The sequence below is a fragment of the Vanacampus margaritifer genome, chromosome 14, assembly GCF_051991255.1.
Source record: "Vanacampus margaritifer isolate UIUO_Vmar chromosome 14, RoL_Vmar_1.0, whole genome shotgun sequence".
Taxonomy (NCBI): Eukaryota; Metazoa; Chordata; class Actinopteri; order Syngnathiformes; family Syngnathidae; genus Vanacampus; species Vanacampus margaritifer.
This window is the reverse complement of record NC_135445.1, coordinates 3,478,958-3,503,735: the sequence shown is the minus strand read 5'-3', so window position 1 is coordinate 3,503,735 and position 24,778 is coordinate 3,478,958. Positions and strand designations below refer to the sequence as shown.

Below are 24,778 nucleotides of genomic sequence, written 5' to 3'. Positions count from 1 at the left end.
CATTGTCAATCAAGTCATTTTGAATCAAAAATCGTTCTTAATCGAAAATCGACTCTGAATCGAATCGCAGACCTAAAAATGGGAATTGAATTGAATTGTGAGACATTCAAAGATTCCCACCCCTACAAAATTCGCAAAAAAGTTTTTACGCCTAGAGGGGGGTGGATTTTGAAGCGTATTGAAAAAAGGAAAATTATTATTTTGGCTATGGAAACAGGTTTTGTGAATAAACGCTAGCAAGGTCGCACGTTTTTCACCGGATACTACATCACTAAGATATGGTTAACTTACCGATCTATATAAACAAACTTTTTAAGATTAGTGGCGATCGGAATAGCCAAAGCGAGCAAGTTACTCTCTGATCTCTCTCTCTGGGAAGTCGGACATATCCCATGAAAAATCTCCCAATTTGGACCACAAAGCGTTCGAAGCGAATGTAAACAACAAAGATGGCTGATTCCAATAAATTGTTTTTCTGATTAACACAGTCGGTCGAAATCATGGTGCGTCAAAGGGGCGTTCCCGTGCATACTCCCTGGTATGAAGTTGGAAAATATGGAGGACCAAAACTGCCAAAATTCTAAATAAATAAATGAGTAAAAGTTAAAATAAAAACGGATATAAAAAATATAATTCGAAAATTTAATTTAAAATAAATAAAGAAGAGATGCTAAAAACGTCAAAAGCCTGACCCCCAAACATTTGAATAGTCCTGTATATATATTTTGTTTTTTGTGATATTTTTGTTCGGTGGTCCGCCATGAGATTTTTCACATGTAAAACGGACTCCATAAAGGACGGGAAACGCTGCACTAATGAACTTCCACGGCAGAACCTAAATCACCAGCATCCTCCCTTATCTGCCGCGTTACGTCATCGTGTCTGTGCTTCAAAGTTCAGTCGCCAGATTTTGTTTTGTCAGGAGAAAGTTCATCGCAACCTCTACAAAGAAGGGGAGAAGACTTGAGTTCCATCAGCCTCCGTCACCCTCATCTCTGCAAGTTTTTTTTTTTTCGAAGTTACTTTTTGTAACAAACCAGGCAACCCGCTAGCTAAGCTACATTAACGTCACAGTTTAGCAGCATGAATTTATAGCTTGTGTTAGCGTCCGTTATTTCTAGCTTAGCATTTGCTGTAGTTCACGCGAACGTAAGCCTTGCTTTAGTAAACATTAGACAAGACCTGTCCAAAATCTTGAGACGAGAAAAAGGATTACCGTAAGTAACCTTTAGGGAGCGCCGGATAGCTTTGGAGCTGGTTGCTAGGCTAGCTTGCTTATGCTAATATAGCATACAGACATGAGTGGTGCAAAAAAAAAAAAGGTTGAAGTATAAGACTTGAATTGATAACTTTCGTGTGTATGACATATTCTCACCTCTGGTAGGTAGAATCAGAGCAGTGGAAAGTCCGAACCGGGGTGTGAACTTTAACACCCGACACTCCCTCCTTGTGCCCCGTTGCGTTGAAAGCAATTGTTGCTGTCGCATTAAGTGGTTCATACGTCACACCGGGCCACGGAATGCCGCTTGACTGCATAAAATTCATAAACTCACTTTCCATGAGATGGCAGAAAGCAAGAAGAATATATCCTTTTTGTGACATTTTTGTCTAGTGGTGTTCCATGATTTTTTTTATTTTTATTTTTAATGTCAAATATGTGCCTTGGCTCAATAAAGTTTGTGAAACTGCAATAAAAGATTTAAATAGTAGTTAGCGTTTTCCTACCGTCTGGAATTTTAGCACCACAGATACTCACACAGTGGTCTCTTTAAAATCAGCTCATTTTATTATATCTAACTTTTTGTTTTTAAAAATCTGCGTTTTTTTCTTCTTCTTTTTCCCAAGATGCTAAAATGTCAGTTTTGCATGCAGTGAAAATAAATGTACCCGTGAGACAATGCAATAAATTAGCATATAATTTACATTTTGAGGAGGGGGGGTAAAAAGAAATTAGTAACAGTGTAGCAACATTAATACTGAATATAAAATATACACAACTCATCACATGATGCTTTTCATTGTCTCTTTTAAGTGTGTAAGCAATGCGACATTCAAAAAGTTCACAGCAACAGAGTACCTTTTTTTTTTTCTCTCTCTCTCTCCTTAAGTCCTAGCGCTTTGAATCCAAACACTCTCCCCGCTGTCCTGTTCTCTCGACGGCCTCCTCCAAGGAACGACGTTGACGTTGGCTACCAAAAAATAGTAGCAGCAGCAGCAACAACAACAAATGAATAGAAATGACGTTTTTCCTTTCCTGAGCCAGCAGTAAATGGCTTGCTGGTGACGGGATGAAAGTGTCCTGTTTTTCTTTCTTCTTTTGTTTTCCTTTTCTTGCTGTACAACAATACAATACTACAACAAATACAATCCCAGTGTGAGGTACAAACAACATGACAAGAACACGACCAGCAGATACCATGATTAGCACCACAAGCACCATATTGACTTTGGGTGTTTTTGTTCACATTGGCTGGAGGAATTGAAGACTGTTTTTAAGGGGTAAACAAAAAAAATCAATTTGACACCACTCCAGCATCTGTAAGCTATCATTGCTAATGCTAACTTGCCTCTGTCTAGAGCTGCAACACTTTTTTTTTTTAGCTCAGTGCTACCGCTGTCTTTTTTTCTTTTTTTTTTTTTTTTTACTTTTTACTGAATCATTTTGAGGACAGGCCTCGTACAAGCCAAAGGGAATGTTTTCAAATTCCCATCGGTTTTGAATGGAGCGCCAAGCTAAGCTAACATGATACTAGCTTTGACACAAGTTAGTATTAGCACCAAAATTATATCCACCTTAGCTCTCGCTGTTGTTCGCTTTAACATGAACCTGACATTGCACAAAGTGTTAGTAGGCTAGAACTGTCCAAAGTGATACCTAGCTTAGCTTTCGCTATAGATTTTGTTAACATGAGCCTAGCCTAGCGTAACCTTGTTGTAAATGTATGCCTAGCTTAAGGTTTTTGAGCTAACAATATAGCTAATTTGCTTCTCTTCACAGGTCCTGTACAACTTTAATGCAACTTTAATTTCAAGATAATGTGACCTAAATTTATAACTAGACTATCCAATACCGTAAGTGGTCAAAAAGTCCAAGCCGACAAAATAAAAAAAATATATATTTTTTTTTATGTCAATTCATTAGCAGCACTGGATGGAGTTGGCTAGCTGTTGTTTATGCTAACATAGCATACAGATACAAGAGCGGTGTCCAAAATAAAAAGCTCCTATATTATCTGGCCTGCCAACAAAAAGCTAATTCAGGGTGAATCCATCACCATTATTGAAACAACGTAAAAAAAAGTAGCAAGTCTCATTTTACCCTTGCGGTAAAGTTTTGAAAAATTATATTTGAAAAAGCCAATCCTTAAGTGTTTATCGCGAGTTTTGGTTGCACATTTTCTGGCTGAATGTTAGGAAGCAAGGCACCCTTTGAGGGGGACATGAATTCAGAGAGCATCTAAAATGGCTGACATGGGGAACTGCATTCAGTACAGCTGATAGTGAATGATTTGAGGTACTGTAATGCCCTCACATGTGGGCAAGGAGAGCTACATATTTAGTATGGATATCTGCTTTTGACAAAACAAAATGTTTATGCTTGAGTATGACACATTTTCATTAAATTGCCCTTAATTTCTTGTAAATTCCCATGGAAAGTTTCCAATTTGGAATATTCCCTCTTTTTTTGGGGGGGGTTGCTGGCGTGCTGTGAGATTTTCTTCTAATATGTGCCTTGGCTCAATAAAGGTTGGGTTACAGTAAGTCAGGGTTTCCATCCGATGACATTGTATTCCCTTCCAAGACAGTAGGCTACTTTGTGACTCTTGTACAATAAATACACAGTACACTGATGATCGGGGGCGGGGCTTGCTTCTCTCTGTCGTATCTCCTTGGCGGCTGAATTATTTACACACACAAAAAAAGTGCAGCCGAGCCAGAAGTCCGCCCGGCGACCGCGTCTCTCGCCCGTCGTCCGTCCTCTTTCAGCTCCGTGTCCAGCACTTTGGATCAAACAGCAACTCGGAGGAAGACGCAACAATGATACCAGGAATTATTATTATAATAAAATAACATCACCAATCGATCCTCCTCCGAGCTCCACTTCACAGAAGTGAACCGTTTTTTTTTTTTTTTTGTGTGTGTGTGTGTCAGCGTGGCGGCTGAGCAGTGGTTTGCCTCTGCGGCCAACCGTGAAAGGTCGCCTTCCCATTTCGGGCGTCGCGGCGTTATCGGCGGCGTTGGTCGCCGACGTTGGCGCTCCTTCGCTGGCTGGCGTGGGCCTCAGTGGCCCTGGCATGTCTTGCAGCACATCTGGCGGAAGTAGGCCCGACTGCAGAACTTGAACTTGAGCACCAGCGGGCAGTAGGCCACTTTGTTGACGTCTTTGCATTCTGCGCACACGAGACGACAACGGGTCAGAACATGGCGGTGGGAGGTGGGAACAATTCGTTTTGTTACAACGGTGTTTAGTAAATGTCAATGACGTACAATGAGAGATAACGTTACAATGTTGATATTTATTTAATTTTTTTGGGACTTTTCTACCTTTTTGTCAAAAAGTTTTAAATTTTATGGAGATATTATGGGCCTCGCTTCTTCCTTTTTTTGGACATTTTATGACAATTTTTTTGGTATCAATTTGCTGACATTTTTTTTTACAATTTTGTGGGCATTTTATGGTAATTTTTTAGATTTTTTTCTGTTTTTGTGGACATTTTATGGTTACTTTCTGAAAAAATGTTGGTGCCGTTTTTTATTAAATTCTGACATATTTGGCAATTTAATGGAAATTTTGGTAATTTTCTACTTTTCTTCTTCCTTTTTGGACATTTTTAGGTATTTGTTTAAAACTTTTTCATCTATCTTTCGTCTCATTTTCTGGCAACTTAAAATTTGAACTGACATTTTTTGGAATATTTATTATTTTTCTATTTAATCATTAATTCCTTAAAATAATATTTATCTAAAAATAAATATGTAAAAAAATATTATTTTATTACAAGAGAGGGACTTAACTCATTCACTGCCATTGACAGCTATAGACGTAAAAAAATAATTTTAACTATTTTTATTAGTTAAACATTTTTTCTCTCCATTTTTGTTAACAAGAGTATGAAAACCTATATTTTTTTGTACATTTAGAACAGATATAAAATGTGTGATTAATTGTTTTAACTAGTGAAATCATGCGATTAATTATGATTACAAATTTTAATCGCCTGATGCCCCAAATTTTTAATAACCTTTTCTTAAAAATAAAAAAAATATTTTAAATTTTTAATAATAAAAAATATTTAAAATTAGGGGCGTCGGGCGATATATATTTTTTTTAAAGCAATTAATCGCATGACTTCACTAGTTAACTCACGATTAATCACAAATTTCTTGTTTGTTCTGTTCTAATACCAAAAAAAATCTAGGTTTTCATACTTTTGTTAACAAAAGTGCGGAAAAAAAATGTTAAACTAGAAATAGTTAAAATAATTTTTTGACGTCTATAACCGTCTATGGCAGTGAATGAGTTAAGAGATAACAAAAGGCTACATCTGGTCCTGTTGCATCTCTAAGGTAGCGTACAAATTCACCCTTGAGCCGACTGAAAAAGTCGAGGTCTAAAAATAGCCTGAAGGACGGCCTGCCGCTGTGACTCACACGTAATTGTAATACTTATGAGGCGAAACCTCCCTCAGGGAACACAGCGGCTCTACTTGGACGACGAGGCGAAGACCGAGAAGGATTCTGGCCCGCTCGGCTCTCCGGGCTCGCTGCCACGACTCGCACGCACACACTAAGCGCACCGTGGCTGTAAATGCCTTATCATGATCGGAGTGTCTTCCCTTATTAGGCTCGGGCCCCCGCCTGGGACGGGCCCAATGAGACCAGACGTTGCCTCACTGCCGTCCGCGAAGCGACAATTAGCCCGCGGCTAATCCCATTAGCCGGCCTGTAAACGCTGCTCACGTTTTCCACGCGAGCTCCACCGAACATGTCATACCGCAAAATAAATACATTTATTAATTAATTAAAAAAAAATAAGGGGTCACACTTGATCTAAAAAAAATAACAATAAAATAAAAAATCATTATAAAGTAATTGATTGATGCTCAATTTATTATTTAAACTATCATTTGAATATAATAAATGTTAAATGTAAGTATATGGATTTTATTTATTTTTTACGAGCTAAATTAATTTAGAAATGGGGGTGGTTTGGCGCAATATTTTCCAGATTTTTTTTTTTTATAATGAATTTAATTATAGATTTTTAGTTGTACATGTAAATTTGTTTCTAGACAATTTTTACATTGTTTTTTATTTAAAATAAATACATAATAGAAATGAATAATCAAGGCTCCAGCGTCCCCCGCGACCCTTGTGAGGACAAGCGGTTAAGAAAATGGATGGATGGAAATGAATAATCAATATCAGGGAAAATGGCTCAATTAACAATATGTGTAAAATACTTTACAAGCTATTAATTTTCTTTTTACTGAAGTAATTGATGGTCCATTTAAAATCATATTATTCATAATAAAATTCTATAGATCTATTATATTTAATATTTACAATAAATCAATCAAATTATGCAATTGAAAAATGTCAAAAAGTTAGCTTATTGCTCATTTCTAAATTGATTTTATCATAAGATAAAAAAATTTAAAAAAAAAAATTTAATTTGTTTTAATATTTACAGTTGCTCAATTTATTTTCATTAGTTAAACCAATTTCAGGGTCAAATAAGCGTCTCCACTAATATTACAAAATTCTTCTCGTCAAACCCGAAACGCTGGACTCGGGCATCTCACCGTCACCGTTGGAGACGGGCGTGGCGTCGCACTTGCTCTCGCACTGCTGCATGGTGGTGGGCCGGAGGGCGTCGGCGCACTCGCTGGACGGCTGCCCCGTGTAGGACAAGCACTGCACCGTCCGCATCTGCTGACCCAGGCCGCACTGCGCCGAGCACTGCAACGGTGAAGGGGATGTCGTTTTGCCACTTTAGGCTCATTGATTGTGATATAATTCATTTTTTTGTAAACAATTATCAATCACTACGCCTCCTAGCCTCTGAGGCATGTAATTAGCGCCGCGCTGTGAGAGAAAGTGCTGAGCGGACTCCAGCTGTTGCTCCGCCAGGGTTTAACCTCTTGGCACCCTTTGATGGACCACCCCGGGGTTATCAGCGGGGTCTGCCCAATGATTGAATTACCAAAGGTGCCTTGATGTTGGCGAAGACTTGTCTGACTGGTGACCTCTGAACTTTAAAGAAAATGGATTTGCGATACCAAAATCGCCATCAGCAAAAGTAAACATCGATTTAAAGGACCAAACCAGACATCCATCAAGTCTTTAACATTTATGTCTGGACGTGTTTTGGAAAGAAAAATCATCATGTCCAGTAGGTGGCAGAAAAGAGCATTACTAGAACAAATTCATCTTTTGGGATTGAGCCTAAAACGGCAGACTTCCTGCATCATTTTGGGTTTAGCTTCTTGAAACGTTTTTTGTTAGTCGTAAACATTTGATAGAAAAATAAAGAAATCATGACATGTTCCACCCCAGTGCTGTAGGTGGCAGTAATGAGCATTACAAAGACAAACAGTTTTTTGGAAAAATGACCAAAATGAGCCTAAAATGGCCACTTCAAATCAAAACGGCCTCCTTCGTGTGCTTATTTTAGCCGTGTTTTCGTGACCTTTTTTTTGTGGGTCGCATAACACGTTTCAAATCGTGTTTTACAAGTTTTACTCCAATCCTGTAATGCACATTATTCAACAAAGTTCCTCTTTTGGGAATGGAAGTGGACAGAAGGAACACAACATGTGTATCCACTTTTGTGACATTTTTCTCAAGTACAATTTGTGCCTCGGCTAAATAAAAGTCAGGAAGCACTGATTAAGTCCCTCGATAGAAGTTTGGATGTAACCCTCCTAAATAACCAACTAGTTTTTAGCCTGCTTGACAGAGGTAATCAAACAACAATTTTTTGGGGTGTGTGTGTGTGTGTGTTGCGTCATGGTGGGGAATGCTATCTTCTTAAGCATTTTCCTGGAAGCATCAGGGAGGCTTCTGACTTTAAACAGCCTTGGGGGGATATTACAGACTCACAGACACACACACACACACACACACACACACACACACACTCATGGGCTGAAACGTACCTGCCCCCATTCGCCGGGGATCCAGCGCGGAGGAGGACAGCGGCCGAGGCTGCAGCGGATTCGAACCGGCGGCTTGTTGTGGCTCGGACAGTGGGCGGGCGGGAAGGTTTTGGTCAGGTCGCTGCTCTTGCACAAGGCTATGCGATGCTTGAAGCCGGGCCCGCATTTGGGTGTACACTATAAGCACAAAAATGTGGCGTTCTTTGTAATTGTTTTTCCTGCATTTTTTTTTTTTTTTACTTGTTTTTGTTATTTAAACTTATTTAAACTTTAACATGTTTTTCCTACATTATTTTTCAGTATATTTGCTTGTTTTTTTTTCCTGTACTATTTTTTTCATGTAACTTTTTTCACATTCTTTTTATGTTGTTTTCCTGTATTATTCTTCACTCTTTTTTTCCTCAGCATTATTACTTATTCATATATATTTATTTATTTTAAGTTTTTTTCCCTTGTGTTATTTGTTATTTTTATGTTATTTATCTACAATTTCCTGTTGCTCTTTCCACTTTATTTTGCATCTTAAATTTATTTTTCTGTATATATATATAAATACAGAAGAAGAAAAAATGTATATATAAATACAGAAAAAAAAAAAATATATATATATATATATATATATTAATAAATACAGGAAAAATAATTAAAATAAATTAAAAAAAATATATATATATATATATATATAAATACAGAAAAATAAATAAATAAATACACTTTTTTTTGTTTTCGGTTATTTTCTGTTTTCAGAGCCTAAAAAGACAAAAATGCATGCATTGTTTTGTGTCAGATTTAAAAGCGAATAAAATAATATATATATATATATATATATATATATATATATTAATAAATACAGGAAAAATAATTAAAATAAATTAAAAAAATATATATATATATATATATATATATATATATATATATATATATATAAATACAGAAAAATAAATAAATAAATACACTTTTTTTTGTTTTCGGTTATTTTCTGTTTTCAGAGCCTAAAAAGACAAAAATGCATGCATTGTTTTGTGTCAGATTTAAAAGCGAATAAAATAATATATATATATATATATATATATATATATATATATATATATATTAATAAATACAGGAAAAATAATTAAAATAAATTTAAAAAAATATATATATATGTATATATATATATATATATATAAATACAGAAAAATAAATAAATAAATACACTTTTTTTTGTTTTCGGTTATTTTCTGTTTTCAGAGCCTAAAAAGACAAAAATGCATGCATTGTTTTGTGTCAGATTTAAAAGCGAATAAAATAATAACCCACTATTTCATTTCATTATTGCGAATGGCAATTAAAAATGTAAACCGATTTTTCAGGATGTCAGCTACGCTACGCTAGTTGGTTTACCTCCGACCAGTCCAAAGTGACCCACTTGGGCGGGCAGGACTGGTTGTTGCAGGCCTCTTGCTCGATGGGTCTGTGGGTGAGACAGTGGGTGTCTTCCAGGGTCTCCTCTTCAGCCGGCCCGATCTTCCTGATGCACAGCACCGTCCTGGTCCGGACGCCCCCGTCGCACGTCTTGCCGCATTCGGACCAGTCGCCGATGAACCACCTGGGAGAGCGCAGCAATGCAAAAACTCAACGTTGAGGCCCGTTTTGTCTACAAGGGCCTTTGACATTACGGAACAAATAAAGTAGAAGAAAATAATGCAGAAAGAAACATAGAAAAAGGTGGAAATGACCCAGAAAAAAAGAATTCAACGAGCCAACTATCCATTAAGTCGCCAGTGTTTTGTATTCTTCCTTTTGCTTGACCATTTCTACTAGTTGCATTTTTTTTTACTGGAAAAAAAACCCACTACACTGCAAACTGCATAACTTGCCCGTGCGAATGTATGACATCATCATCCACGTGCAATTACCACCTTCAAACATCTGCACTAGTAAAAGAGGCGCGTGTGCGCCGAGGAGCAGATCCAGATGAGCGACACGAACACTCGTAAGTAAAAAAAAAAAAAAAAAAAAAAAAAAAAAAAAGTCTGTCGGCGTCATGCTTCACACCACTTGGCCGCCGTGTCGCCTCGCACCTGCGCACACGCCGATGCCAAAAGCATCAAACGCAGGTGGTCGCTCTCCGGGCTTCTTATTATTGGCGCGGGTGAGCGCGGAAAGTTGTAAATCTGCTTGCTTTTATTATTTTCCTCCAAACACTTTTTTTTTTTAAGAGCAAAAGCCAACCGATTTCACTTTTATGGAAGGTTCGGAGTTGATTTGAGGTCAGTTTGATGTTCTGTTTGTATCGTGTTTATAATTAGCGCTAAATCTATGCTAATAGGTTAGCCTGTTTTGCATTGTATGTTAGCATTAAGCTAGTTAGTTTTGGACAAATTGTTTTGGTGTTGAAATATAAAATGTTAAGTTCTCCTTTGTTCTTTGCTGTTTGTTTTTCGAAAGGTTTAGAATTATTGTAGCATCTATGCTAACTTGTGTCAGCCCATCTATGGTGTTTTGCATCACGTTAGCATAAAACTAGTGGACTTTGCTTTGACGAAATGATACGACTAATTCACTTATTGTATTATAATAAATTTGGTGAGTTTTTCGGGTCCGTTTTGACGTACTCCGGAGGGCACGGCTCGCTGTTGCAGTCCCGCTGGTTGTCCGGGGGCTTGCCGTCCGCGTCGCAGTAGCTGTTCTGGACCACCGAGTTGTCGTCCAGCCGCTTGCACACCACCTCCTGCTTCTGGGAGCCTGCCGACGGCGGGAGACGGATCACAAGATAAGCGCTTATAGAAACGTATAGAACCCTAACCCTAAAAAATACAAATCCTAATTTGAAACCGTAACACAAGTTTAAAACCCTAACGCTAGTTTAGAACCTAGATTTAAAACCTGTTAGAATAAATGTATATAAGTTATCCCATATTTACTCTTATAGTATTACAAAGCATGACTTATGCTCCTGCAGCTTGAAAACGGGAACTGTGCCATACCTCCGGCGCACGTCGCCGAGCACTCGGACCAGGGCAGGTGGTACCAGGAGAAGCCCACCTCGTTGTCGCCACTTCCTGTGCGCTGGATGGGCACGTTGAACTTGTAACGGATGCCCTGGTTCTGTTCCTGGAGGAGGATCTGAGACGGGCAAGGGGAGAAATTGCTACTTTGGGATTCCCGCAAAGCGATATAGTCGCTCAACTGATTGGCGTGAGCGTTACCATGACAACCAGGTTCTCTGTGGTTGCCCCGAGGGCCTCCAAAGACTCGGGTTCGTCGGTGGGCCTCTTGTAGTGGAAGGCGGTACCGGCGATGTCGAACTTCCTTGGCCAGTCGATGGTCCACGCGCCATTGATGTAGTAGTCGTCCCCTTCGGATTTCAACGCTGGGAAGAGTGAAGATGAAAAAGCTCTCACACACCCTGTTTTAAGGGTCTAGCAAATTGCAATCATGTTGCTGAGTGCAACCGGATTTTTTTTAAACCCAAGACAGCCAATCATTGGTGCTCTCTGACCTCTGTAGTATTTGATAGGGCTGGGTTTAAAAAAAAAAAATGTTTTAATCGAATAATTGATATTGAATCGATTTTCTTTTTCAAGCTCGATATCGAGTCATAAAACCATGAATGGATTATTTTTAATTTCTCTTTTCCCCATAAATTCTTAAGAAAATAGAATTTAAAGGCCAATTTTTTTTTGTTTTCTTGAACTTGGTTCACGTGAATTGAAAAGTTTTTTGTTTTTTTTTACATTTATGAAAGACTTGACTTATTCCACTTTTAGACAATTCAGAATCGTTTTAATTTCTATTTACAATAATTGAATTAGAATTATGAAAATATTTTTGATCTCATCTTTGCTGATTTTGTGTAACACTTAAGTGATTATAACAAGTGTTAAAATTTACTTTGGAATTTAATGTCTTAGAAGTTTTTTAATGTCTTGGCCAAAAATGTATAACTAAGTTCTATTTTAAATGATTTAAGTGTCCCAAAGACGTATTTATATGTTTTTTTTATATGAGCGAAGGGGGTTGCTTCAGTGAAAATGGCTGCGAGTGCGAAATCGAATCAAACTGAACTCTTGTGAATCAAAATCAAACGCCAGCCCTGGTATTTGAGTATGGGAAAGTCCTTTAAATGTGATCTCATCTTTGCTGATTTTGTGTAACACTTAAGTGATTATAACAAGTGTTAAAATTTACTTTGGAATTTAATATCTTAGAAGTTTTTTAATGTCTTGGCCCAAAATGTATAACTAAGTTCTATTTTAAATGATTTAAGTGTCCCAAAGACGTATTTATATGTTTTTTTATATGAGCGAAGGGGGTTGCTTCGGTGAAAATGGCTCCGAGTGCGAAATCGAATCAAACTGAACTCTTGTGAATCAAAATCAAACGCCAGCCCTAGTATTTGAGTATGGGAAAGTCCTTTAAATGTGATCTCATCTTTGCTGATTTTGTGTAACACTTAAGTGATTATAACAAGTGTTAAAATTTACTTTGGGATTTAATGTCTTAGAAGTTTTTTAATGTCTTGGCCAAAAATGTATAACTAAGTTCTATTTTAAATGATTTAAGTGTCCCAAAGACGTATTTATATGTTTTTTTTTATATATATGAGCGAAGGGGGTTGCTTCAGTGAAAATGGCTGCGAGTGCGAAATGGAATCAAACTCAACTCTTGTGAATCAAAATCAAACGCCAGCCCTAGTATTTGAGTATGGGAAAGTCCTTTAAATGTCCATTTATTTGCCGCAAGATGATCACGACGACCAAACCGAGCCATTTCGGAGAGACCCGAGAACAAGAAGCAGATGTGCACGGTAGCCGAGGAGGCCACAGGTGGAGACAATCAGCGGGTGTGACCTCATCGGCCTCGTTCGTCTTCATCCCCCCCCCCCCGCCTGACAAGTCTCTGTCCTCACGCACACGCGGGAAAAGACTTTCAGGTGAAAGCCGCCGCTAATCTGCCGAACGGCGCCCCGGTTTTGGCGGTTGTCAAAACAAACGCCGCTCTCCTCCAAACGCACGCGAACGCATCCCGGCGTCACGTGTTTACGACTGGGGACGGAGCCGCACATCTGGCACTGATTGTGAGCGCTGTTGTGTGTACAATTGTTTCAAATATTTTCAAGCCCGTCACAGATTTGTCATGACGTGTTCCAAAAGCGCAAAAGGCGCCAGGATGCGCTGCGAGTACTGCGTAAGATCATCTCTGGTAACGTTCCTTCTGTCAAAATGTGCTATTAAGCTACATTTTCAGGGGAAGCTCCAGGGAAATTGCAGGTCTTGGCACTGGGAACATCTCATCAGAAGTTTCATTTCCAGGAACTATGGCTAAATTACCCCAGAACAGCTCCTGTAGTAAAACACACAAATGTGCTAGTTCAGGGTTAAATCCTGCTGCTGAAATGTGCCTAGCGGAAATTCTAGGAAAAATTCAGGTCTTGGTACTGCTAACATTAAATTGGAATGTTGTCGTTCCAGGAACTACATGAATGTGGTCTCTTTCGAGGACCACTATGAGTTCGAACCGCATGAACTATCATCTAAATTTGGTTTGCGGGGTAGATAATTAAGCCATAAGGCGCTTTTCCATGGCAGGTTCCAGACGGGGACTGACGGTGCTCTACCTCAACCTCGCTTGGCCTTCCGTTACGGAGGACCAAAACTGCCAAAATTAAAACATAAATGACTATATAAATGAATAAAAAACTGCTATAAAAAATAGAATTCAAAAATACAAATAAAACTATATACATACACACATAAATAAATAAATAAATAAATACAAGCAAAAATAAATACAAAAATAAAAAACAAGATTAAAAACATTAAATTAACTATGAAAATAAATGTTGAACTAGATACAAAAATACATTTATAAATAGAATTATATATTTATTTTGTTGTTTTTATTTCCATTTATGTAATTTTTTTTTGTATTTAAGTTTTGATTTATATTCTTTATATCAGTTTTTATTTTCACTTATTTAGTCATTTATTTATTTGTAATTTTGGCAGTTTTGGTCCTCCATATTCCGTTAAAATATATAAAATATGTAAAATATATATATATATATATATGAAACATAATATATATATTTTTCCATTTATATAAAAAAAAAGTATTTAATTTTTTTCTTATATTTTTTATATCCCTTTTTATTTTCACTTTTATTTATTTATTTCTTTGAAATGTTGGCAATTTTTCTCCTCCATATTCCGTTGCCCCCACCGTCCCAAAGAAGAAAAAAAAAGAAAAGAAAAAAAACTTTTACTCTCCATATTGTACAAAAGGATCCCAGATGGCCCTCAATGGCCATGATAACTTACCGATGTAGTTCTTGGATATGGTGACCTCTCGGATCTCGACGTGAACGGAACCTTTGGGAATATGGACCACCTCCATGTAGCCTGCAAGTGAAGGCACAGTGCGACAACGTGTTCTTTTTTTTTTTTACGAGCGGATGTATAGAGTCCAAATGATGGGCCAAATGGTCCAAAAAAGGACAAAAAGCGCGAGGACGCGACACAAGTATTTTTAGACGCTACACACTGGGGCCCACCATAATAGGACAAAGATGTTTCTCGCTACGGATCGCGCCGCGACCGTCGGCTATGACGGACGCAATGCGGTGCGGTGTAATCTCATTGCGTCACACACACTACGCACATAAAGTTACGGAAATTGAAGTTATCACATTAATTCTGAAATTCTGCTGAAATGGCTCAATGAGTCAAGTATCCCTTTAAAAGCGTGCATTTTGCACGTATGCACATATTTTGTTCATACTTAACCGGGCTGTGTTACAGCCAATCTATGTTGATGTATCGTTAATGTTTTTTAGCGTAGGAAAACACAAAAAATGACCCTAAAATGGCAGCTTTGAAACAAAATGGTAGACTTACTGCTCAATTCCAGACCTAGTTTCTTCGGAAATTGTCTATGCATTACAGAAAATGTCTACCAAATTTCCAGGGCTGAATTAAAAAAAATAATAATATATATATATATATATGTTTATTGTTTTTAACTCTTTGACTGCCAAAAACGTTAAATAACGTTTAGTAAAATCCTATGGAGGAGTGCCAAAGACGTTAAAAGACGTTTTTTTCAAAACAGAGGTGAAACTAACCATTTTCTATTGTTGATTACTGAAAAACGGAATAAGGTAGAAACAAACTTTTTTTTCTGATGAAAGATGAGAGTCCAATCTTTCATTTGGTAGTATGTGTGTTTCCATAGTCCAAACACATCATTTTCTATGGACCTTGAAAGATCAGTCAAAATGCTAAAAATCGGCTGGCACCCACGGCATCCCTTTTTCTGAAAACGTCTGGCAGTCAAAGAGTTAAAAGTGTTTCACCTCCTCGCGGCAGAGAGTCGTTAAAGAGTCCCTCGGTGGCCTCGCAGGTGCTGCCGTCGCCTCCGCACACTCGACATCGATCCTCCTTGGCGTCCGACGCCAGCACGTTGTCGCAGCCCACGTGCTGGAACGCAACAACGCATTTATTCCGTGTAAATGAATGCCACGGCGCCACTCGCTGCCGGCTCGCGTAATCGGAAAAGGAACGCAAGGCGAAGTGACGAAGCGAGCTGGCTCACCTTACACTCGCCGTTGATGCAAATGTCCAAGGAGTCGGCCTGGCATCGCGTGCCATCGATGACGGCCGGAGAGCGCTCGGTGTAGAAGTTGTATCCCTCCGCCAGGCAGTTGAGGGCGCACGGCTTGACGCCGCCTGTGAGACACGCCAACTTGATTTGTGGAAGGTGCGATTTTCATGCGCACATGTTGCAAATAACAAGAACGTTCTTTAACTCTTTGACTGCCAGACGTTTTCAGAAACGGGATGCCGTGGGTGCCAGCCGATTTTAAGCATTTTGACTGATCTTTCAAGGTCCATAGAAAATTATGTATTTGGACTATGGAAACACACATACTACCAAAAAAAGATTGGACTCTCATCTTTCATCAGAAAAAAAAAGTTTGTTTCTACCTTATTCCGTTTTTCAGTAATCCACAATAGAAAATGGTTAGTTTCACCTCTGTTTTGAAGCAAACGTCTTTTAACGTCTTTGGCACTCCTCCATAGGATTTTACTAAACGTTATTTAACGTTTTTGGCAGTCAAAGAGCTAAGGATGAAATTTGTCTCCTGCGACAAGAAACTTCTCTTAGTGTTTTCTCAAAACTAGAACCTTCTCTTGGGACAAGAACGTCCATACTGGACTTGCACTTTCTCTCATAACTAAAACCTTCAGGTGGGACTGAACCCTTCTCTTGGGGCAAATATCTTCTTTCAAGACTAAAAGCTTTTAATGGGACTAGAACTAGAACCTTCTCTAGGGATGAGAAGCCTTTCTCTAAAACTAAAGTCTTCTATAGGGACTAAACCCTTCCCCCAGAACCTTCTCTTGGGACGACAACTGACTGAACCCCTCTTTTGGGACTAGAATCTTCTTCCGGGACTAGAACCATCTTTTGGATGAGTACATACTTTTGGGACAAGAACTTTCTCTTGGGACTAAAATCTTCTACTGGGACAAGAATCTTCTCCCGGGACTTGAACCTTCTCTTGGGACGACAACTGACTGAACCCCTCTGTTGGGTCTAGAATCTTCTTCCGGGACTTGAACCTTCTCTTGGGACGACAACTGACTGAACCCCTCTGTTGGGACTAGAATCTTCTTCCGGGACTAGAACCATCTTTTGGATGAGGACATACTTTTGGGACAAGAACTTTCTTCTTGGGACTAAAATCTTCTACTGGGACAAGAATCTTCTCCCGGGACTTGAACCTTCTCTTGGGACGACAACTGACTGAACCCCTCTGTTGGGGCTAGAATCTTCTTCCGGGACTAGAACCATCCTTTTGGATGAGGACATACTTTTGGGACAAGAACTTTCTTCTTGGGACTAAAATCTTGTACTGGGACAAGAATCTTCTCCCGGGACTTGAACCTTCTCTTGGGACGACAACTGACTGAACCCCTCTGTTGGGTCTAGAATCTTCTTCCGGGACTAGAACCATCTTTTTGGATGAGGACATACTTTTGGGACAAGAACTTTCTTCTTGGGACTAAAATCTTCTACTGGGACAAGAATCTTCTCCCGGGACTTGAACCTTCTCTTGGGACGACAACTGACTGAACCCCTCTGTTGGGACTAGAATCTTCTTCCGGGACTAGAACCATCTTTTGGATGAGGACATACTTTTGGGACAAGAACTTTCATCTTGGGACTAAAATCTTCTACTGGGACAAGAATCTTCTCCCGGGACGACAACTCACTGAACCCTTCTGTTGGGACTAGAATCTTCTTCCGGGACTAGAACCATCTTTTGGATGAAGACATACTTTTGGGACAAGAACTTTCTTCTTGGGACTAAAATCTTCTACTGGGACAAGAATCTTCTCCCGGGACTTGAACCTTCTCTTGGGACGACAACTGACTGAACCCCTCTGTTGGGACTAGAATCTTCTTCCGGGACTAGAACCATCTTTTGGGCGAGGACATACTTTTGGGACAAGAACTTTCTTCTTGGGACTAAAATCTTCTACTGGGACAAGAATCTTCTCCCGGGACTTGAACCTTCTCTTGGGACGACAACTGACTGAACCCCTCTGTTGGGACTAGAATCTTCTTCCGGGACTTGAACCTTCTCTTGGGACGACAACTGACTGAACCCCTCTGTTGGGTCTAGAATGTTCTTCCGGGACTTGAACCTTCTCTTGGGACGACAACTGACTGAACCCCTCTGTTGGGACTAGAATCTTCGTCCGGGACTAGAACCATCTTTTGGATGAGGACATACTTTTGGGACAAGAACTTTCTTCTTGGGACTAAAATCTTCTACTGGGACAAGAATCTTCTCCCGGGACTTGAACCTTCTCTTGGGACGACAACTGACTGAACCCCTCTGTTGGGACTAGAATCTTCTTCCGGGACTAGGACCATCTTTTGGATGAGGACATACTTTTGGGACAAGAACTTTCTTCTTGGGACTAAAATCTTCTACTGGGACAAGAATCTTCTCCCGGGACTTGAACCTTCTCTTGGGACGACAACTGACTGAACCCCTCTGTTGGGACTAGAATCTTCTTCCGGGACTAGAACCATCTTTTGGATGAGGACATACTTTTGGGACAAGAACTTTCTCTTGGGACTAAAATCTTCTACTGGGACAAGAATCTTCTCCCGGGACTTGAACCTTCTCTTGGGACGACAACTGACTGAACCCCTCTATTGGGACTAGAATCTTCTTCCGGGACTAGAACCATCTTTTGGATGAGGACATACTTTTGGGACAAGAACTTTCTTCTTGGGACTAAAATCTTCTACTGGGACAAGAATCTTCTCCCGGGACTTGAACCTTCTCTTGGAACGACAACTGACTGAACCCCTCTGTTGGGACTAGAATCTTCTTCCGGGACTAGGACCATCTTTTGGATGAGGACATACTTTTGGGACAAGAACTTTCTTCTTGGGACTAAAATCTTCTACTGGGACAAGAATCTTCTCCCGGGACTTGAACCTTCTCTTGGGACGACAACTGACTGAACCCCTCTATTGGGACTAGAATCTTCTTCCGGGACTAGAACCATCTTTTGGATGAGGACATACTTTTGGGACAAGAACTTTCTTCTTGGGACTAAAATCTTCTACTGGGACAAGAATCTTCTCCCGGGACTTGAACCTTCTCTTGGGACGACAACTGACTGAACCCCTCTGTTGGGACTAGAATCTTCTTCCGGGACTAGAACCATCTTTTTGGATGAGGACATACTTTTGGGACAAGAACTTTCTTCTTGGGACTAAAATCTTCTACTGGGACAAGAATCTTCTCCCGGGACTTGAACCTTCTCTTGGGACGACAGCCTTTTCTCAGGACTAAATCCTTCTCTTAGACTAAAACCTTGTATCAGGACCAGAATCTTCTCTTGAAAGTTGGGACAACAGCTTTCTCTTTCTTTCTTTCTTTCTTTCTTTCTTTCTTTCTTTCTTTCTTTCTTTCTTTCTTTCTTTCTTTCTTTCTTTCTTTCTTTCTTTCTTCTCCCCTGCCCCCCTCCCTCTTTCTCTCCCCCTCACCCCCCCTCTCTCTCTCCTTCTCCCTCTCTCCCCGTCCCTCCCTCTCCCTCCCCCTCTCTACCTGCCCCCCCCCCCCCTCTCTCTAAGGACTAAACCCTTATATTTGGGACTAGAATCTTCTCTCAAAACTAGAACCTTCTCTTGGGACAAGAACTATTTCTTAGGACTGAAATCTATGGGGACCAGAATCTTCTATCAGGACTAGAGCCTCCTCTTGGGACGACAAAATCCATCACGAAAAAAATCATCTCTCAGGATAGCTTTTAAAATTCAGGTTGGATCGGCTAATCGCATTTTGGTTTTCCTTGATGTTTGTGAACTCACCGCCGGTGTAAGGCTTCCAGTTGTAGTACTTCCCCCGGAAAGGCATGCTGTCAAAGTCGCCGCACTGCTTCTCCCGGAAATCACGAGATGCTGAAGGACAGGCCTGACATACAAAGACAAAAAAAAAAATAATAATAATAATAATAATAAAAAAAAAAACATTTTTTAATTTTTTTTAATTTATTTGTTTTTTTTAAAAAAAAGGAGAGCAATGATGATGTCAAATCGAATGAACAATGCTGAGCTCTCCTGAAAAAAGAAAAAAAAAAAGAAAAAAAAAAACAAAGACAAATGCCATTTTTCTTTTGGACACATTCTATTCCGTATCATTCGTTTGTATTCATTTTTTAAAAGTTAATCCTCATTGTGTTTTGTCAGCACACGTTTCGAATACAAATATTGTCATTTATGCGCAGAAAAAATAAACATATAGCACGAATGATGTACTGATTTGTTCTTTGACACAAAGTTGACCGCGCATGACCCGACTTAACCTGATGTATAATCCGACGCCACTTTAACCTGACGCAACCTCACCCGAGAACACACACCTAACTGGATTTGCCGCAACTCATGCCGACCCAACATGACTTGACGTTTAAAGAGTGGCCCCTTTCACGCTGACTGAACTCACTGACAAACATTATTCCATACTGTCTGCGACTATGTTTTTATTTTACATTTGTAAATATTCATGACTCAAATTCATCAACTGTGCCTTGCTGTTTTTTTCCACTGGATATTTTAGTCTTGTATAAAATTGTTTTTAATATTTGACTTATCCTACTTCAACATTTTCATTGTACCTGCACCAAAGACAATCAATATCAATCAATCAATCAATAAAGATTTTTATCTATCTACAATGATTAAAAAATACAACTACACACCCATACTCAAATGCCAGCTTTTTGTGATTTAAAAAAAAATGAGACGAAGATTAAATCATTTGAAAACTTTCACAGAGGGAGGTAAAAGAATGTGGTTGCACAAGTGTGCACACCCTCTTATAATTGGAATTAGCCGATCACATTCAAACTCGTAGTTGGGCGGGGTGTCAGCACACATTTGCCGCCATTGAAAAAATCCTCTGATGAACGCCAAATAATGTTCAGATGTTCTAGTTGGCTTTCCATGATATATCGTTTGCTTTTTAACATAAACCTGAAGATTTTGTGCTTGTTATAGATTTCTCTCTCTCTCTCTCTCGCTCTTAGATTGTGTTGTACAAAAACCTGGCATTCGAAAAGGGTGGGTTACAGGGGTGTGTAGACTTTTTATATCCACTTCATCTATCTAAATTTCCACCCCACAAATTTACCTGTGGCCACCATAAAAGCTTTAGTAACCCTACTCTATTAGCTGCCATTGAGGGAAAAAAAAAAAACTGGAATTTTTGGCAGCGTTTTGTTAAAAAAAATTAATAAAATATAATAAAAACACTACCGGGTTGAGATCAGATAACTGACTTGTTTGACTTCTACAAAATGTCTGTAGTTGTGCCTCTAGTAAATAAACACATGTAATTGAGTAGATGCAACAACAAGAAATAATTTTTAAAAAGCAGCCTTCTGACTGAAACGTGTCTGTTTTTGCTTCATGGCCATCTGGCGCTTGTGGTCCGCGTGATAAAACGGCGGTTTTGCGCTGCTGTTTGTTTTCCGCGTCACGCTTGCCCTCCCTCAGCTGTTATTTTTAAAAGCGGCGGCCGACCGTCCACCCCGGGGCTCTGTCACTGAGTCAATCAGCTCATTTCCATTAGCCCCGCCTATGCCACTTTGCATTATTTGTTAGCATTAAGCTAGTGGATTTAGATTTACACTTGGCCAATATGGATGATTCTAATTCTTGAAGAAATAAAAAAAAAAACTAAAGAGCCATGCATATGGAAATAGCTGAGCAGTGGGGTTGGGGGGGAGTCGGGTTGTCGACACGCGGCCACATTCAATATTTATCCAAAGCATTGCTCCAAGCCCCTCGGCCTGTTGCTTTTTACGCCGTAAAGTGCGAAGCTTTCGTCCACGTGCGCTCCAAGGAAGTGTCATGAGCAATGTGTCGGTCGGGAAAGATCCCGCGCGGGAATACTGAATCACCGCCGTTTTTTTTTTGTTTTGTTTTTTTTTAAATCACCGTCTCGCCGGACTTCCACCGAGACAGGAAATCAGGAAGCTGAGCGCTGACCTTGGAAAGACCTTGCCCAGAAAGCGTAGCAAAGCCTCCCGCGGGCTTCAGGTTGCACAAGAAGAAAGAGAAGAAAAAGGAGAAAGAAACTCACGGCAGTGTTACAGGACCTGTAGCGCTTCCTCTCCCCGAGGCAGTACTTCCCTCCTCCGGAAGGCCTGAGTGGGACACGGGACACTTGAGTGAGAGGTGACATCATCTGTCGCCACGGCAACAGCCTCATCAAACGCTTTAACAGAGCTGCAACTGCGCCAGTTTTGGCGGATCCTCGCACGCCGCCAAAATCGCATTCCGCCAACGGCAAAAGTCAGAAAAGAAGAACATACAGTTAGTTGCGCTCCGATAGTTTGCATACGTTTGGGGTATGTAAACTTATGAGCGCGACTGCAAATGTGCAAAAGCTAAACGTCTCTTAATGAGCCACAAATGCTACGAACCGTCACCAAAATTCACATTCCCGTCGCTACTCGTGTCAACTACAACCTCTGAAAATATCGAAACAATTGCCGGAGTATTTTGGATTTTATTGGCAATAACGCCTTTTTCTCACCATACCGTGAGCGCATAAGTTTACACACCCCTAGGGTGATACTTTACTGTACTATTTTTTTTCTGGTGTGATTAATTAATCGCCAAGTAATCAATTATCAAAATAATAGAAAACTATTTGAACTCTTTGACTGCCAAAAACGTTAAATAACGTTTAGTAAAATCCTATGGAGGAGTGCCAAAGACGTTAAAAGACGTTTGTTTCAAAACAGAGGTGAAACTAACCATTTTCTATTGTGGATTACTGAAAAACGGAATAAGGTAGAAACAAACTTTTTTTTTCTGATGAAAGATGAGAGTCCAATCTTTTTTTGGTAGCATGTGTGTTTCCATAGTCCAAATACATAATTTTCTATGGACCTTGAAAGATCAGTCAAAATGCTTAAAATCGGCTGGCACCCACGGCATCCCTTTTTCTGAAAACGTCTGGCGGTCAAAGAGTTAATAACGGAGTAATCGTTTAGAGCAATTTTTTTAAAATTAAAAGTGTAATTTAATTTAAACGATTCTAAAAATATTTTTATTTTATATATATAAAGATTTTACGCAAATAAAGTCGCAAATTTCCGACTTTATGAAGTGGCAAGTTTTTTCTGGGAATATTGCCCCCGCCCTCCCAAATTATTTTTTTTTACGTGGCCCTAATACGCCGTCGTACATTTAGGCTTGGTACCCCACGTGTGTTTTGATTGGCCGTTAACTCTGCGCCGCTTATGACGACTTCCTGCCGCATCTGAAAACGATGCATACGCATATGATCGTCTCCAGTCTTGTTCAGCGGGTCCGGCTACACACACACGTGTAGGCAGGCCCCCCCCCCCTCCCCGGATGTGTGTGTGTTTCGCTCGCTGTGGCTTACTTTGCCTACTTACGCTGGGCTGTCACAGTGCCTCACGGACAAGGAGACGCCGCCGCCGCACGTCCGGCTGCACTCCCCCCACATGGACCAGGGACCCCAGCCTCCGTCCTCGCTCTGCGGCCAGGTCCCGAACGACACGCACTCGCCCTGGTAGCACCACTGCGAGAAGCGGGGGAGAGTACAATGAGCGAGCAGCAACTTATTACGAGCCGGGACAACACAAGTGTCAGTTTTACTGTTTTCCAAGCGTCCCGTCCAGGCTGTAAATTAGCTTCGGCGTGAAATGTAGACTATACAGCCCTTGACTGATGACTTTTTTTTCCCCCAAGCAACACGTGCGCCATCTTTCTTTCAAGCCCTTTTAAACACACGCTAACTCCCAATCGCGCCATTACTCAGCCCATAATTTCATTTACGCGTTAGTCCACTTTTGCAGTCGTCCTTGTAGGGCTTTTATCGTTTGTGTGCGTTTTTTTTATGTGCTTTTTTTTTTTTGCGCTACGTGTTTGTCACAGGGGAAATTATTTCTGCCTTTGCGTGTCTTTCCCGGAATTCGCTGAGTAAGCCGAAAGTTTTGTGGGTCAGGATGAAAGCAGTGCGAATCCCGAAGAGAGAGGCGCCCCGTGATACGAGTGAGACGACTTGCGTGTTTTTTCGGGATAGGAGCCGTCGCACGGATGATTTGCGAGTAAAAGTTGGCGACGCGAGAGCTGTACGGTGGCGGTGAACTCAACTCACTTTACAACGAGAAGCACTTCGGCAGACGGTGAACAATTCATCAAAAAAAAAAGGCTTCAAGCTGTTTAATGCCTCTCCCAGTTGAAGTTTACTGTCAAGCTAAACATAAAACTGGGAGAATTACTTGCAGTGTATTTAAACCCACATGCTCTTACCACAGTCCGTTTAGCTTAATGCTAACAGACAATGCAAAACACCACAGACCGGATAATGGAATAGCATTGTTGACAATGGATATTTGAACATGAACGATGGAGTAAAACGTTAGCAGACAATATAACAATATTCACAGGCACATATTCTTTATCTTCAGTGAAGAACAACTAATATTACTGCGGCTTACGGAGAAATTGTGATGCCAACTTCATGTATACTTGTATGGCAGTATTGTACTGCCCCCTGGTGACCAAGGTATGCACAGCAAAAGGAGCAGCCCAATGGCCACTGAATTGAAGCAGAAATGTGATTACAATTTTTATTTTATTTTATTTGTTTTATTCCTTAGATTGTATTTAATTGTGTCAATACTGTATTTTTTTTTCAACTAAGAATAATATTATTAAGTGGTATTTGCACATTAGACACAGTAGTACACGTTTCAAACACTGTTTTTTGAGGACATGTTTTCTCAGTTTTATTTTTATGTGGAATAAATGTTTAAAGCCATTGTCATTATGAGGTGAAATTATCTTATATCAAATCATATCAGAGCTCCTTTATTTAGATTTTTTCATAAATTAACAGTCTGAAGACGATGTTCGTTAACAGGTAAAATAATACAAGCTTGCTGACAGGGTGGACATTTTTAGCTAATATTAGCATTTAATCAGCACGGGATGGACTTTCAACTTTTCAAATATGTTTCGGTTAGCAAGCTCACTGTATGGTTTAACAAATATATTTT

General features: G+C 39.7%; 1 protein-coding gene across 1 annotated transcript in view; it reads right to left on the bottom strand.

Annotated features, from left to right (window-relative positions):
* Positions 1 to 1,763: 1,763 nt before the first annotated feature.
* The window catches only part of adamts6 (ADAM metallopeptidase with thrombospondin type 1 motif, 6), a 59,881-nt gene continuing 36,866 nt past the window's right edge, over positions 1,764 to 24,778 (bottom strand). The window contains exons 13-25 of the mRNA XM_077586132.1: positions 23,150 to 23,295; positions 21,823 to 21,886; positions 19,548 to 19,650; positions 15,741 to 15,874; positions 15,502 to 15,625; positions 14,468 to 14,548; positions 11,354 to 11,517; positions 11,132 to 11,270; positions 10,760 to 10,889; positions 9,546 to 9,750; positions 8,163 to 8,339; positions 6,807 to 6,963; positions 1,764 to 4,391 (exon numbers count right to left, since the gene is read on the bottom strand). Coding sequence (XP_077442258.1) covers positions 4,282 to 4,391; positions 6,807 to 6,963; positions 8,163 to 8,339; positions 9,546 to 9,750; positions 10,760 to 10,889; positions 11,132 to 11,270; positions 11,354 to 11,517; positions 14,468 to 14,548; positions 15,502 to 15,625; positions 15,741 to 15,874; positions 19,548 to 19,650; positions 21,823 to 21,886; positions 23,150 to 23,295 — 1,734 coding nt within the window. The 3' untranslated portion in view covers positions 1,764 to 4,281. The remainder of the gene's footprint in view (positions 4,392 to 6,806; positions 6,964 to 8,162; positions 8,340 to 9,545; positions 9,751 to 10,759; positions 10,890 to 11,131; positions 11,271 to 11,353; positions 11,518 to 14,467; positions 14,549 to 15,501; positions 15,626 to 15,740; positions 15,875 to 19,547; positions 19,651 to 21,822; positions 21,887 to 23,149; positions 23,296 to 24,778) is intronic.